At 40.9% G+C, this 16,468-nt stretch overlaps 2 protein-coding genes across 2 annotated transcripts in view; one reads left to right on the forward strand and one right to left on the reverse strand.

The window, feature by feature from the left end:
- LOC138973421 (uncharacterized) overlaps positions 1–10,262 on the reverse strand; it is a 31,220-nt gene extending 20,958 nt beyond the window's left edge. The window contains exons 1-5 of the mRNA XM_070346141.1: positions 10,116–10,262; positions 6,026–6,118; positions 4,652–5,191; positions 1,440–1,551; positions 1,011–1,078 (exon numbers count right to left, since the gene is read on the reverse strand). Of these exons, the coding sequence (XP_070202242.1) occupies positions 1,011–1,078; positions 1,440–1,551; positions 4,652–5,191; positions 6,026–6,112 (807 nt within the window). The 5' untranslated portion in view covers positions 6,113–6,118; positions 10,116–10,262. The remainder of the gene's footprint in view (positions 1–1,010; positions 1,079–1,439; positions 1,552–4,651; positions 5,192–6,025; positions 6,119–10,115) is intronic.
- Positions 10,263–10,567: 305 nt separating this feature from the next.
- The window catches only part of LOC138973414 (uncharacterized), a 28,343-nt gene continuing 22,442 nt past the window's right edge, over positions 10,568–16,468 (forward strand). Inside the window, exons 1-4 of the mRNA XM_070346135.1 lie at positions 10,568–10,704; positions 12,834–13,122; positions 14,413–14,958; positions 15,891–16,005. Of these exons, the coding sequence (XP_070202236.1) occupies positions 12,961–13,122; positions 14,413–14,958; positions 15,891–16,005 (823 nt within the window). The 5' untranslated portion in view covers positions 10,568–10,704; positions 12,834–12,960. The remainder of the gene's footprint in view (positions 10,705–12,833; positions 13,123–14,412; positions 14,959–15,890; positions 16,006–16,468) is intronic.

Below are 16,468 nucleotides of genomic sequence, written 5' to 3' on the forward strand. Positions count from 1 at the left end.
TATTTTTTACATGCTTACAAATAAACATTGGCACGTACATAATCATATTGGTGAGAAATTGGCTATGTCCAAGCAATCGTGGTCTGCATCTTCGCCGGAAGCAAAGGACGTTACGAACGTACCCTTCCAAAATGTCAACTACACCTTTTTTCGTGAATGACATCATTATTTACGACAAATTGTGGAAAAAAAACGTTACGCATCTGTATGGCTGGGTGATTAACAAAGAGGCAAAAATGAAAATGTATGCTTGTATTCAGTTGAATTAATGCTAGCTTATAATGAAAACGGCCGTTACGAACGCATCACGTGTGACACAAAACACTCTCCGAGACATCAAATTCGTCCAAAGTGTGTCCTCGGTTGAATGAATGCATTTTCTGCATCTTCAAGCTGCACTTGTTGACTTGATCGCAAAAGAATTAATGATTTTAAAGAAATACATTTGGTTACAGAGGTCGGAAAAATCTAAGTGAGTGTGACAACATTCGATGCGTTTGTAACGCTGTTTTCAACTTCATTTTTTTGGGTCCCAAACACAAAGGAAATAACAACAATTGACAGGAATGAACCTTTATCGTTTCGCAAAGTGACTTTTCAACAAATCATCCAAAATCAACTTATCGTGTAAATAAACTGTAGCTTCCAATATATGTACCGAGCCTGTTCCCATATTTCTGACACCATTTTAGTTGATTTACTGACATGTGTACACTGTATTAAATATGAACTTACAAATATGTTCATTCAGTTTGCTGTGGGTGCTTCTTCAAACATATCTTTATCAAAATAAACAGGGGGAAAGGTCTAACCACATTTGCTTCTGTGAAATTTTATTTTAAGTGACCGACCTTAGAATTCACCAGCTTTGGAGAATGACTCATATGCAAGTGAATCAGTCTATAGACAGCTTACTGTTTGTCTTCCAAACTGATTTGTTGAGCAGGTGATCAGACATCACAATTCAATTGAAGAAAGAAGCAATGTAGGCAGATTCCACTTAGACTCACCGGTGTAGGCGTATGCTTTTTTAGCGTCTCATCCAGAAGGTCTCTTGTAGTATTTGCTAGCACCACACCTGAAGCATGAAAGCCATTGTCATCATTTTCAGGAATTTTCATTCATAACCTGAACTAGGTAACAAAAACCACTGTTCCCAATTTAACAAATCGAGGTGGTGAATGGGTTTGAGCTTTCAGGTGAAACGTGGATTGTCAGAGTGAAAGATAATCGGGCTGTTTGTTTGATTTGTGGAACCATTGTGGCTTTGGATTCATGTTTCCGAGGACAACAACTGTAAACGTTCACTCTCAAAGATTCAATCAGTGTTGGAAATTACCCGGACAACTCGTGATCAATGAGCCAAACTGATTTTACAAGAAGGAGTGTGCTTTTAACTGTGATTTCATTCATATCTTATATGTGATTTTTTTACTCACCTGCTCTGATTTTAATCTTTTCATCTGGGTCAAGATCAGAAAGTAATTTTCGTATCACATTTTTTTCCTTCTGAACTTGTTTGCCAATTTTTGAAATTTTTTTGGACAGCTCCTGGAACAAAGTAAAGAGAACTGAAGTTAAATTAAAAACACAAACAAAAAGGAAGCAATAAAAACATTGTTTTACCAAGTCTTGTCAAGCGATTATTTCAAAACATTTAGTCAATCTGTAGACCTGAAACTAAAAGATTGACTCTGAAAATCTGGGATCAGTCATCGTTGAGACTAGTAAAACCTGGCTAGTTGAAACATGAGATATGGGTCAAGCTGGTCACATTCTTACACACACATAGTACACCACCACCCTCAGTCACGATTCCTGGTCTATCTGAAAACTTCACTACCGAAATACCGGACTATAAGGCGCAACTTTTTTTTCTCAATCTTGACCCCTGCCGCTTATTGAACGGAAGCGCCCCATGTGTTGTTAAAATAGAAATCCCTGGCCAAGTTTCATCTCAGACATCAAAGAGACCGCCTGATTACCAGTTTCCTCTCTCAGATTTGAAAGGGGAACCACTTCTTAGAGCTAAAACTGGGTCATTGACCCGGGGGAAGAAGGTACAGGCCACCCAGCTATCACAATGGATCTGCCTTTGATCTCGCTGCACACACAGAGCACACATATTTCCACTCTGTATTCTTCCTTTGATGTGCGGCTTATAGACGGAAGCGCCTAATGTGATGTTTTTTCTCACTTTTACCTCAAAAGTTGGGATTGCGCCCTATATGACGAAGCGCCTTATAGTGCCGAAAGTACGATATATCAAAAACAAAACATTAAAATAAAGTCAAAAAGCCCAACAAAATGAACACTTATAATAGCAGGTACACCAAAGTCAGTCAATCAGCTGTCCGCTGAGTGGAATTTCCCCAATTTTACGCTATCTTTCTCCTCTATTTTCTCTGTGTGTATGGCGATGGATGAAATAAAATTTATACTGGGTGAAAGTTTATTCTTTTGTCTTTTATTCTGTTCTATTCTTTATTAGTTTGATAGCTTAGAAATTGGGGAAATCGTAGTTTGAAAAAGTGATGTGTGTGCCGCAGCAAAGATGGCTCCCGCGGTTGGGCCGGGCAATTTTACGATGGGTAGGTTCACTTCTCTCCAAAGTGCATCGGGTGAGATCATCAAATCTAAAAATAACCACCAATGAATGAAAGAGGAGGTTGTGAGCCTCGTTTCCGTATAATTCATTGATCCATACTCGCGCGCTTTACAAGTAAAATCTGTGAATGAAAACTACTACGCGTTTTTTCTACTTGATTTGTTGAAAATACCATCGAAAGGAGCCCACCATGTGAAAGAACGCACCTTTTTCTTCAAAACTGTCAAGTTTGTTTAACTTGTTTCGACACTCACGCGACGTGTAGCCCGATCAAAGATGTGAAGTGTGAAAGTTTTCACGTCGGGTCAATGACCACAATGGCTGCCTGCGGCGAAGTAACCGAGCGTGACCCGTCACCACAACAATGCAGCGATCCGTCCAGTTTTTCATCCCCATTCACATGGGAGATGCTTGTTGGTCAGATTGAACTTATATTTTGTTTGTTTGCGTTGTTATTTTGCCCCAAAACAAACACTTTGTTCGTATATTTTGTCTTTGAAAATGGTGGTTGTCTGCCTGAAGAGATCGATGAAAAGCGAGCTGGGGTAGGGTGGTAAAGTTCACTTGTGAATTAACTTCCTTTACACTATGCAGCGTAATTTTACATTGCTTTTGTAGGGAATATGTTGTATTATTGTTTACGCAACTTTTTACTTGAGTATTGCATCTATATGTTGCCAAAAATGTCATTTTTTAATGGTCACGTGACCTTCGCAAATTTTCCGTCTGCCGGCAAGCGGACAGCAGAGTAGGCCTACTGCTGTTGCTGAGACCATCCCTGAGATGTAGGCCTAGGATGGAGACAGAATGACCAACCTTTGACTTTGTAGGAGATTAGATACACTATACAGCCTAAGGGATTTGATTTTTTTCTCAGGAAGGGGGGGGGAGACTCCAATTTTTTTTATTTTTTTTTTATCAAAACATGAAGAAAGCAGAACTTTTGAGCAAGAAAATGTTCATTAAATAAACTGTTAGCCTGTCACATTATCCTGTGTAACAATCCAACATGAATGGCAACAACTACTGTGGTGAGGAATGATCTAACGTTATGTCGCTATTACAAAATGTATTATGTAATAAATACAAAAACATATTTCATGTTTTCAAGTCTTTTAAGTACTTTAGTTGAGTTCAGTGTTTAATGCTGATTCCAATGATACCAAAACCGTTTTTGTAGGTGAATTAGAACAGAAGTTATGAAAAATGCCAAAGTAGCATATTGTGCGTTATGCTGTGTATCTGTTAAATCCCTAGTAAAATCGCATGTTTTGCAGTTTTTGAGAGATGATTTCATACATTTCCTGACATCAGGTCCCTTGCAAAAAAATTAGGCTTGTTGTATGTTTTCAGTAGAAGTAATAAAAGTGAAATTGACACAAATCATGCATTTGGTTGCTTTAGTGTTGTCCTTCAAAGTTGCCTAATTTGCTAATTTGTAAAGTGTCCTAAAAGCGCGCGCTAAAATTAAATGATTAAAAAATCATAACTTTGGTTCTAATTGACATACACAAATGATTTTGGTACCATTGGAATCAGAATAAAAAGATCTATCAGAAAATACTAACTTTGAAAATAATATCCTAACTTCAAAAATCACTTTGGTGTACCTGATAATAGTCACCTGAATCAGTGGCTTTTATAATTAAGCCGATTAACTTTAATAAACAGCAATCTTTGCTCTTCTGGTCATAACATTAACCTCCTTTTTGTCAAAATATTCCTATTGTACCCTTGTCATGTGTGTCGTCGCAATTTTTTTATTTATTAATCAAGCATCTACAGAGCACTACATGTACCTCAAAGAAGAAAAATTCTGAACCTCTGAATAAACAGTCCAGTGGAAACCTCCTTTTTCGCCATAAAAAATAATCTGAGAAAATCAGGTCTTAAAATGGGGGTAAATTTACATAGGATATGAATAGGAAATCAAAAAAACTAAGGTCTAATTAAAAGGGAGGAAGTCTTAAATTGGGGGGGTCTTAAAAGGGGGGTTCAACTGTGGCCAGTAAGCAGTAAAACAACAACCACCAAACAACTCACTGTGATCTGCGTGCTTCTTTCGAACTCACGCTCCTCGTCTGGATCTCCAATTGCCTTCACCTCCAGAATGAAAACTCCTTGCTCTTTGTCGATGACGAGTACATCAACTTCACCCTCTTCTTGCTGAAGCTTAATGTTCGGCTTGGGGAGTTCTGGAGTGTTGGGATCTGCCCAGCTATAGTCTTTGTTCAGGTAGTTTTGGAACTCCATGTTGGACAGAATGAACGCTGCAGTGCCCTTCTTTTTTGAGTACTCGGACAGAGTCCATAGCACCCGTTGCTGAGCTTCATCATCCTTCGTTGTGCTGTACTGTGTTGGGATGTACATACGCATCCCAAACCGCTCGAAGGGTTCCTCAGGAACAACTGGCTTTTCTGGTTTGGGTTTGAAGGCCACAGCTTTGAAGTGGACCGGAGGCGCACTGTAAACCTCTCGATGCAAGCCAGGGTACCATCTCCGTATGATCTTGTACCAGTTTTCCGTCAGTATTTGTCGAACTTCTGGCAGTACCTTTGTCACTCCAAACAGGGATCCAAACATCTGGAAAGAAATCAAGCAAAATATGCATCTTTTACAATACAGGAATAGATCAGATATTCCTTTCGATTGATGCCATCTTGATGTAGAAGTCGAATACAAGGCCTTCCTGAGCAGCTTAGTCCTTTTATTTATCTCACAATTATTTGTAGATCTGCATGTCCACTATAAATACCATTAGGTCGACATTCTTGTGAATATGATGCTGTTTTCTATCTTTAATGTTCCCTGAAGTAACCTTTCTTGTCTTTTGATTGTATTTTTCTTGAAGAAAAGTAACTTAGACCTTTTTTAGCTTTGTATTTTGATTAATAACGGCGGGGATGTAGCTCAGTCGGTAGCGCGCTGGATTTGTATCCAGTTGGCCGCTGTCAGCGTGAGTTCATCTCCACGTTCGGCGAGAGATTTATTTCTCAGAGTCAACTTTGTGTTCAGACTCTCCTCGGTGTCCGAACACCCCCGTGTGTACACGCAAGCACAAGACCAAGTACGCACGATAAAGATCCTGTAATCCATGTCAGAGTTCGGTGGGTTATGAAACACGAAAATACCCAGCATGCCCACGCAACGAAAAAAGCGGAGTGAGCTGACTATGCTCTCAGAGTATAGTGTGGGGAACCCAAATGGGCAAACGAGCTCACACGTAACCAGAAAAAATTTTCTGGAACGCTGAAGAAGAAGAAGATTAATAACTTAACATATCCCTTTTTTTTTCTTTTTTTTTTTTACAGAATCATGAGAATTAACAACATTTGTAGAAGTTCTTTCAACCATGGTTTGACACTTACACAACAGTAACAGTGACACACAGCACACACATGGATGTAGACAACTTACATTGTTCCATCCTGTTGGCGTTTGCTCTTTATATTCCTCAAAATAACGATCATCGTCTCCTGCTTCCTGGGGCTGTGGGGCTGCCATGATCCTCTGTACACAAACAAAGGCAAACAATAATTACACAGATCCACATGTATGTAAATGTCGTGCCGAATTCACAAAATTGCCGAATTCGCGGAACAATTTTGCCCATTTCACATAATCGGCAAAACGCTGCCCATTACTTGAAATTGGCAGCGGTTTGCCAAAAACACGCAAAGGCTTCAATCATTTGCTCATTTTGCAAAATCGACAGCCACTTTTGGGTTTTAAAGTTCTCAAATGCCTGGGATATCATCACACTTAGACAGCTACATACTAAAATCGATAGATATCGCAATAATCGATGTTATGGCAATAAGTGTGTTTTTGTGCACTTCCGGAGTTATGCTCGACACAGACAAAAACGGACGATAAAAACCATTATAAAGTAATGTTAATGCAATGTTCATGTGACACAAAAAATAAAAGACTCGCTGCCGCTATTTGCGAAACGGGGAAATTTGAGAAACCTTTACGCATAATGGGCAAAAATGTTGCAATTCGGCAATTCCGTGAATTCGGCATGACATACATGTAACCTATTAAGATACACTGCCGAACTAAAGTTAAGGGCCGGCCTCTGATTTGCGCAGCTTTCCGTTGTTATTTTTTTATGCCAACACTGCATGACGATAAAATGGCCAACTTGGGTTTTCCAGAAGCTTGTCTCACTGCTGCATGTGCCTGACCTTGTTTTGCACGCATTGCAGTTCAGCAACACCGTTTTTAGGGGCAGTGAAAAGGTTGTCAAAACACGATAATTTCCTATAAAATTTGCTCGACTTTAGCTGAAGAAGCAGTATTGCAGTCGGTGTTTGGCATGGTGCACGAGCAAACCATGGCTATACTGAAAACTCCTCAACGAAAGTTGCACAGGAATGGGTATTTAGGGGCGCGCACCAGAGCTCTGAGTAAGCATGCCTCCAAGAACGAAACTGACAACATTGGATCGAGGACGGGCGCTGGGATGGCTGCAGGACGGCGTGTCTGGCAGAGAAGTTTCCAGACGGCTAGGAGTGAGCCACTCTGTTATTCAGCGGCTCCACCAACGCTTCCAGACTACCGGAAGTGCTGTTGAGCGACCTCGGTCTGGGCTCCCAAGATGTACAGATCGAAGAGACGATCGCTACCTCCAGCTCTTGGCTCTACGTAACCGAACCAACACCCGCAGGACGTTGATAGGCAACTTCAGGGCCGCTACCAACGTCACCATCAGTCACATGACTGTGACCCGTCGTCTGCGTGAGGTGCGCCTGCACTCAAGGAGAACTGTCGTCCGTCCGCCCCTCACACCACGTCATCGCCGGGCCAGAATGGCGTTCTGCCGCAACCATCGGCGTTGGAACAGACAGCAGTGGGGCAGGGTACTCTTTACAGACGAGTCCCGGTTCACTCTCTCTTCCTGTGATGCCCGCATACGCGCTTGGAGACGTCCGGGTGAACGTTTCATCGATGCCTGTGTCCAGGAACATGACAGGTATGGAGGCGGTTCAGTAATATGGTGTGGGCTGGCTTCCATCTGCACGGGAGGACCTCCCTGTACCGTATTAGAGGCAATCTTACCGGCGTGCAGTACAGGGATGAAATCGTGAGGCCTCAAATCATCCCTACACTGCAAGCCATGGGTGCCGGCGCTATGCTCCAAGACGATAACGCGACCCCTCATCGCGCTAGGGTGGTCCAAGATGTTCTGCAGCGTCAGCAGATTGTGAGGATGAACTGGCCAGCCCGATCCCCCGACTTGGCGCCCATAGAACACCTCTGGGACATCACTGGACGCCGGGTGAGGGACAATCACCCCCCACCTGCTGATGTGGACCAGCTCTTCCGATTCCTGCAGCAGGAGTGGACGGCAATGCCTCAACAGATGCTCCAGAACCATGTAAACTCAATGCGCTCACGGATCGGTGAATGCCTTGCAGCCCGGGGTGGCCACACCCGTTACTGAACTTGAACAAACTGACAGAACTTTCTTGCCACTTTTCAAAAGGGGGGTGGGGTACTTCCGACGGTTGCTGCACAAATTAAATTTCTTTGTTGGTGATTTTGTTTACATGACTCGAACGGTTACATGTCGTATTAAAACATTTCAAGGGTTGAAGGTGTTGCTTTGATTTGTTGTGTTATGAGAGATGATTCTTCTTCTGGCCCTTAACTTTAGTTCGGCAGTGTATGTGGTTACAAAACCTGACTGTAACCTTTCACTTGAAGGAGTTCCATGCCTCACATACAATCTGTCACACAGTTGGGGTGGGGAGATTGCGTGCTAGAGAGAACAGTTTGTCGTTTTTGGCGTGGGTTTGACCTCCAAGTTTGGTGAGGGATTTATTGCCAGCATCAACATTGTGCAAACTCTCCTTCATGTCCGAACTCCCCCATGTGCATCCATGTGCATGATAACGATCTCAAATTCACAGGGAAAGTCTCAGGGCTTGAAAACATGCATGCATGACTACACGCATGCAGGCAGAAAAAAAACCGGCAATGCCATACTTTATGGCAGCTCGGGGTAACCTTGCTCACATTAAGACTATATGCAGTATCTACTAAAGTCACAAGATCACTGAACTTCACTGGATAAACTGAAGACACAATGTTTGTGCACTGGAACTTATCTTTACCCTGGCCACTACAGCGCGATGATATTACCTACAGTCAAACTCGTCTATGATGACCACCCAAATCCTACAAAAGTGGTCGTAAGAGGCAGGTGATCGCTACAGAAAGGTAAATCAAAACAAACAAACAAAATATTTTAGAAAAAAGACCTCATTGAAGATCCTTTAGTGGACATAATTGGCTTGTGGTCATTACTGAGAGGGTCATTTGAGGGTAGGTTTGAGTCAGTAGTATTCAATGATCCGTCTGGCAATCACAATGTTCAGCAATGTAACCCAGTGGCTCCGATTTATTCTTTGGCTTTACCTAAGAAAGTCTACTCATGGATCAAATCTTGTCTGTATCCCCAGACTCTGTAGCAGACAATACACAAAAGAAATCCAGCGTGCCAGCCCACACATCAATTGCTGTCATTTGCTGCTCAGTCTGTGCAAAAACAACTTCCATGTTTATGATATTGAATACAAAGACAAAGTCCCTGCTTGAATCTACCAAGTTTTCTCGTGCTTGATGTTAACAGGGCAGTTTTTGTACGGAGAATTTGCCTGTCGCCAAAAAGAGTGGGTTACCATATAAATGTAATGCGGAGTTAATTAAATAAGGATGATACCCATCCCCCCCCCCCCCCCCCCCACACACACACACACCAAACCAGCTAGTGTCATACAGGACTGGGCATGTGCATTTATCGCATTTTTGGACACCACAGCAGGGAGATTTTGCGATAAATTGCAACAGCAATTATTAACATACCACCGGCCCGCGGCCCCAATCCCCACCCCATACCCCCCTTCCCCCTTTTTTGAGGTTAGCCGTTATGGCAAGTGGCTGCGGTTTACAACAAGTTACCTAGTTTCTGTGACAGGCAAATACTCTGTGTCCATGCAGCTGAGTCATGTACATGCATATATCCTGCCAGGTTTCCAACACTGTGTGGTAGATATATATATGGGTAGCTGCCGCGCTATGCCAATTAATGCTATACACATTCATTTTTCAGAAAACGCATACATCACAAACATGCCCATGGACTTTTTTTTTGGCAGCCTAGTATACTGACTGGATGGCATTATGCTTCTTAAATAAATTCACAATAACATGCCAGTATCACTATCTACCACTGAATCAAAGTGAATGTTTCAGTGAAATGTACTACTCTCCAAAACTCTTCCTCTTTTGCTTTCCTGTTCAGGGTCTGCTTCTCAAGAGCAAATATATTTTTTGATGCTGCTGATGCTTCTAGTAATGAAGAGACTCCTGTATCATAGATGTGATAATTACGACAATGACAACGAAGGCGATATTGATAATCATGATTGTGATGACGGAAGTTTTTGAGTCATAGAAACCGAAAATAACTCAGTTAAGGCAAACTGTGCAACCTTACATTAATAAAACGCCGCAGGACGACGTTGTCAACCCTTGCAGCATCAAAACACAATCTGCATTTGTCACATTCTGCTTATGTATGGAAGACTTTGCAGAAACTATGTCTACACAAGCCACAACAATCAAAACCTGCAGTGCAAGGTACCGGAAGTTGAGCAATTGTGGGAATTCCCGCAACTCAGACAAAAAGTTGGTAAAGGTTCTGGACCGGGCAATATACTCGAACTCTTAACTTATTTATTTTGCATTGACATGTTATTCTCACATTACCACCTTAAAAGTAAGCACTTTTGTTTAAAGCAAAAGCTCTCTCATATCTGCATTTACTGTATCGACGAGGTTAACCATCTTTTTTTTAAACTTCAAAAAGAACAACCGGAAATTGACAAAGTTTTGCAGTTTTGTAGACTCGGGTTTTCCCAGTATGATACTCAGAGAGGGTACTCGCTTCTGCTTTGCTTTTGGTCTACTCATTTTTGAGGACGACAAATGGCTTCCAGCTCAAAGTCTTTGGCATCGGGCAGTTTTCTGCACTCATGTTGTGCTTCACTTTCATTTAACGACTTTAGTTCAAGCCAAGAAGAAGGGTAGGTAGAAACAGTGTAGTTTGACCCAGCTGATCTTGTCAAGAAGCTAGAACCTTTGACCTAGTTTTTGTGTCAGTTACTGTCTGTCTGCATCTTGTCAATGATATGTTTTAAAAAACCTAATTTGATCATATAACGTCCGAGTATTTTGAATAACTTGATATATACAATACAGGTATCAATTCACGTCTCTGAATGTAGGGTTGGTAAGTCGGTTCTTTTTTCTCTTGTTTGTTGATTGATGTTTTTTTTAGAAGATTAACTTTCCTTGTAAAGTCTGCAAGATCAAGTTTTGTCTTTTTTAATTAATTTTGATGAATGGTCAGAAAAGTTCTAGGGTCAGGAGGAAAAAAAACCCGGGTGGATCGGGGAATCAGAAACATTAAATTTGTTTTCTTGGCCTTACAATACCAGTTGCAAATGATTTGTGTTAACCATGCATGAAAACGCACCAGCTAGGATAGCTATAGTGTCTGCATGACAGTTGCAGCATGATTTTAATAAAGACTTTTCACAAGTTGCATTTTTGTGAGCAAATTAATGGTTTTAGAAAATAAGCAGTTTTCTTAATTCATTTATCGGCCTAAAAAAAACCCCAGGTTTCCGTTTTTTCGACCGCCCCTATATTGTCTTCCTGACCCTAAAACATTTTTTTACCCTCAAAAAATAAATTAAAAAATTATTCAAACACAAGAAAACTCGATTTTGAAGACTTTTCAAGCAAATGTCAATTGAGCTTCTCTTCTTTGACACCAAGGGGAAACAACTTGCATGGCTTTTGGCAAGCATTCATGCGCCTGTGTAAATAAAAAATAAAAAATTCAATCCCCCTGCCCCCATCACCCCCCAAAGAAAGCTAACCAACCTACTGCCAACCCTAATCTTTTTGGCCTTGCCATTGGAAACATTGGACTGGAGAGCCAGACTGGCAAAATGGTTGGAATGCTTGCCTGTCACTCTCTTGGTTGGTGATTGACCCCCACGTGAATACAATTAGCCGATTTTCAAAGTGTTCTCCAGTCCACCCAGCTGAAAATGGTTCCCTGACCCTATTTGGAGCTGGGGAAGGCAAAGGCTGCTAGAGAGAGGAGATGGGCACCGCTCTCATAAAGCTGGCTTTAGAAAAGTTGAGATCTCTGGGGGCCCGAGTAGCTCAGGTGGTAGAGCACTGGACTTGTGATCGAGAGGTCGCTGGTTCGAATCCGGGCCGGGACGGACACGGGTCAACTTTATGTGCAGACCCAGAGACGGTATTTATCTCCCACCCCCGTGTCACCACAATGGCACGTTAAAGATCTTGGTCATTCTACCATAAGTGCAGATGGCTGATACCACCTAAACACGCAAACATCAAAAAGCCGTGAGGGCGTAAAACTCGAATCGTATAAACCAATTCATGTCCAATATAGGCAATTAAGACCTGACGGGGCGGTGATGTAGCTCAGTCGGTAGCGGGCTGGATTTGTATCCAGTTGGCCACTGTCAGTGTGAGTTCGTCCCCACGTTCGGCGAGAGATTTATTTCTCAGAGTCAACTTTGTGTGCAGACTTTCCTCGGTGTCCGAACACCCCCCGTGTGTACACGCAAGCACAAGACCAAGTGCGCACGAAAAAGATCCTGTAATCCATGTCAGAGTTCGGTGGGTTATAGAAACACGAAAATACCCAGCATGCTTCCTCCGAAAGCGGCGTATGGCTGCCTAAATGGCGGGGTAAAAAACGGTCATACGCGTAAAATTCCACTTGTGCAAAAAACAAGAGTGTACGTGGGAATTTCAGCCCACAAACGCAGAAGAAGAAGAAGAAGAAGAAGAACCTGACGGACAATAAGCCCCTTAAAATTTACTCTTTTTTTTTTTTAGATCTCTATCTCGTTCCCCTACGATCAGTTATGATTATGGAAATACCCTACCTTACCTTACATTGAAAACAAATTTCTATTCTTTTGGTTGCCTAGTCATACGGTACAGAAAAGTCTAAATTTTGTTGTTGTTGTTAATATAATACTGTAAGACTTGATTATGGAACTTTTGCATGTTTTTTTTTTGTGTAATAAATTTCTATTGGGTTATAACTTTTCTTGATAGGAAATTAATCAGTTGCCACTGTTTATTGTTTCTGTGGTTTCAGATGTGAAGGAAGCTTCTGACAATCATATTCATAGTCAAGGAAGAGGGCCTCGATGCCATGCAAAAAGTGACAGGGAAATAACGCTTCTGTGTTTGGGAAGGTTTTGCCAGTCGCACCCGACACCACAATGGCAAGCACTACATCACCAGCGGCAACAATGGCAAAGGCAACACCAGCAGCCACAACACCGGCAACAACTACTTCTTCAACTGTGACAACAGGAACAGGCAGCACAGCACCAAACCTCTTTGAATTCAAAGAATATGAGGAGTCTGGATTTGTCGATGGCGTACGTAGGAGAAAATCTGTTTACTTTTACTTTTAGTTGACAAGTTTACTAGTCCGGAGTTGTTGTCTTTTTGTTTTGTTTTTTTGGTGTGCTCCTTGACTCACAAAAATGACAAAAATATAGAGAGCTAGGGTTAATTATTTGACTCTTTGATGTACTAGCTCTTACATACACCATCAAACCAGCAGCCACTTAAAAATGATTTCTTAACATAATTGCTCCCACATAGAAAAAGTAACTAATATGGGTACACTATTAAGACTGTCACACTTTCCGTATAATCGTTTGAAAACAAAGTTTATATGTTGCTGCTAAAAGCAAAACTGTGCATTACTCTCCTGCCTTTTAAGCATTCATGTGCACTCAAACTTTTCCTCTTCTTTTTTAGAACTTAGAAGTAAGAAAATGGATCCATTGAAGTTGAAAATAAAAGCAAGCAAGCTAGAGTGTCATGTGATATTAAGCTGAAAGAGAAAAGGAGCAGGGAAATTGCAGTGATATTGGATGCAGGATATTGCAGGAAAGACTAGGAAAAGCTTAAGGTATATAGGTATCCATACTGTCAGTCTGATTAATTGCTGTTGCGCAAGTATTACTTCAGTTACTTCCCTTGTATTGACAGTAATACTGTACTGTTTATCACTTAACCTTCACTGGATCACGCTTTGGACTACACAGTCCAGATGATGTGGGTCTTGTATGACCCATATTTATAAAGAAGGATTTAATGTCAAAAGTGTGGGTCGTACACGACCCACGCCATCCGAATGGGGATAAACACCGTAAAATACCTTCTATAATTCCAGATAGGTCGTCCACAACCCACACCATCCGGACTGTGTAGTTCAAACAACGTCATTGATTATTTGTTTGTTTACGAAGATAATCCTTTAAAAATAGAAGAAGCAATTGACTGACGAAGACAATCACTGAAACCGATCCATGTTAATTGTTCGTGTTTCTGGTACTGGTGAGTACATTTTCACTGTTATCTTGTTCTTTAGAAATTGGTCAATATATATAGGAAGGTTCTATGGTGTTCGAGGATTACATGAAGTCTCAATCCAAAACTCCCGATAGTTTTAGAGACACAGACACTTAATTTAGTGAGGATCTGGGTCGTCCACGACCCAGGAAGCACGGTGAAGGTTAATTGGTTAATTAGACAGACAGCATGCATCCTTACAGTTACAATGACAAGAAGAGAATATGCTATCATGTATGTGTACATTTTTTGTTTTTCTATTGAGTATATTATTGTGATGACAGTGGGGATTTTTTTGTCTCCAGATGTTCGGATCACTCATGCAAGTTGCAAATTCTGCGTCACCAGATAATGACATATATCCCCTTGTTGACAACTGGTGGAAGATCATTCAGAAGTGGTATCCGGACATGCAGAGCAAAGTCTACACAGTCCCTCCTGTCCATTTCAACACTGTCTCCTACAAACCTCGACCAGAAAAGCTTCCCGCACCAGACGAACCATATGCAAAGTTCGGCATGTGCACATACAAACCCTCGCAGTACAGCACCGTGAAGGATGATGAGGCACAACAGCGTACCCTGTGGACAATCTCTTCCTTCCTGGAAGACAGGAAATCTGCCGCTTTCGTTTTGTCCAACATGGATTTTCAAAGCTACTTGAACAAAGATTACGTTGTCACAGGTAGTAAAGTACCAAAATACACAAAACCCAATAACAGTAACAGTAATGAACAAGGAGATGCTGACGTCTTGGTCATTGACAAGAATGAAGGAATTTTTGTATTCGAGGTCAAGGCCATTGGAGACAACGATATGTTTCGTTCCACAACAGAAGAAGACAAACTACAGGTACTTATAGTTATTTTTTGTCAGTTTCAAAGACCTCTTGACAATATGTGTGCTGATCAAGTTGGTCATATTTATACAGTACATGTTGTGTATTGACATACACTCAACAATTTCGAAACTGTGAAAAAGCTTAGGTGAGGAGAGAATCTTTTTGGAGCTTTCTTTATTATTTTCACTTTTGAATGGGTATAAAAAAAATGCCTTGCTGGAATATGATTTGTGAGTGCGCATCGAGGCTGCAATTTATCAAAATATTTGGGTTTGCTGCTACCTGGTTGCCGCTAGCAGTGACCTCCCCAATGTGAGAGGAAGTAATATAATTACTGTATATAATAATGAACGGCAGGGCAGCAGAAATACCTACACTGTTTCCGAGTATCCTCAGCGGATGGTGACAATATTTGGTTTTACTGCGGAAAACCAGAAATGCTGATGAAAACCAGCTTTATTGGTGGAAGAACCTAATTTAGTCATCGTCCCCCTAAGCATGATTTTTTCCTGCGGGAAAACTGAAATGCAGGATGCTGCAGTGCAACTGGACTTTAATGCTTTACTGACAAAAAATCAAGTGCAAATAAAATAAATTCTGTAGAATGTTTACTTGCTTATTGTAATGTTGAAGCATGCTTACTTACTCAGGTAAGCTCATCATAATTATGTAATTATTCCGCAGAAAAAAACACTATTGTCAATGTCATCATAGGGTCAGTGGAAAATTAAACTGTACAGTTTCATAAATAGCAATCTGTTAATCCATTTGGATTCAAGCTTGTGCTTGTATTTCCACGTAAATATTCTCGTCCATTCCCAATCTTGTGATCTTAATGTTTAAATCTGAAATGTTATGAAAACTTCTTTTTTTCACACAGAATAATTTTCGAGTCTTTCTGATTTTTTCCACACTGTTCTCAACAAAAACTTGCTGCTTTCAGAAACTTTGTGACAAATTGGAAGGTACTATAACGAAGCAGGTGAAGAAGGAGAAGTGTGTAGTGCAGAAGTTGCTGTCTGCGCTTGATCCTCAAAAAGAAATCAAAGTCAGAGCTGGTAAGTATAAATTACATCAAGTGGTGGTGGTACAGTATGTGGTAAAAAATTAGACAAAAGGATTTTTTGTTGCACAAGAGTTGTGTGAACAAATCCACAGTTGCTCTCATTATATATGTGTTCAACTTACTTGATAAGCTATGATTCTGAATAATTTAGTACTATTAGTGGGGCTCCTATGTTGCAGAATCACTCAACAATTAATCACATCTTGTGACAAACATCATACTTCGTGATATTGTTCCTTATGATGTTTTAAATGATTTCAGATACAGAGCCACTTCAGAAATTGATTTTTGTGTTTATAATAATGAATAAAAGGCTGCACCTACAGCAGACGATTTTCATACCAAAAGCCATCAGCAGTAAATATTTCCAACTCAGCAAATGTAAACTTCAATTATTAACAATGCACCAGAAGTTGTCTTGTGATAATATATACATGAAATAAATATTTTCATGG

Source organism: Littorina saxatilis, linkage group LG8 (genome assembly GCF_037325665.1).
Source record: "Littorina saxatilis isolate snail1 linkage group LG8, US_GU_Lsax_2.0, whole genome shotgun sequence".
Taxonomy (NCBI): Eukaryota; Metazoa; Mollusca; class Gastropoda; order Littorinimorpha; family Littorinidae; genus Littorina; species Littorina saxatilis.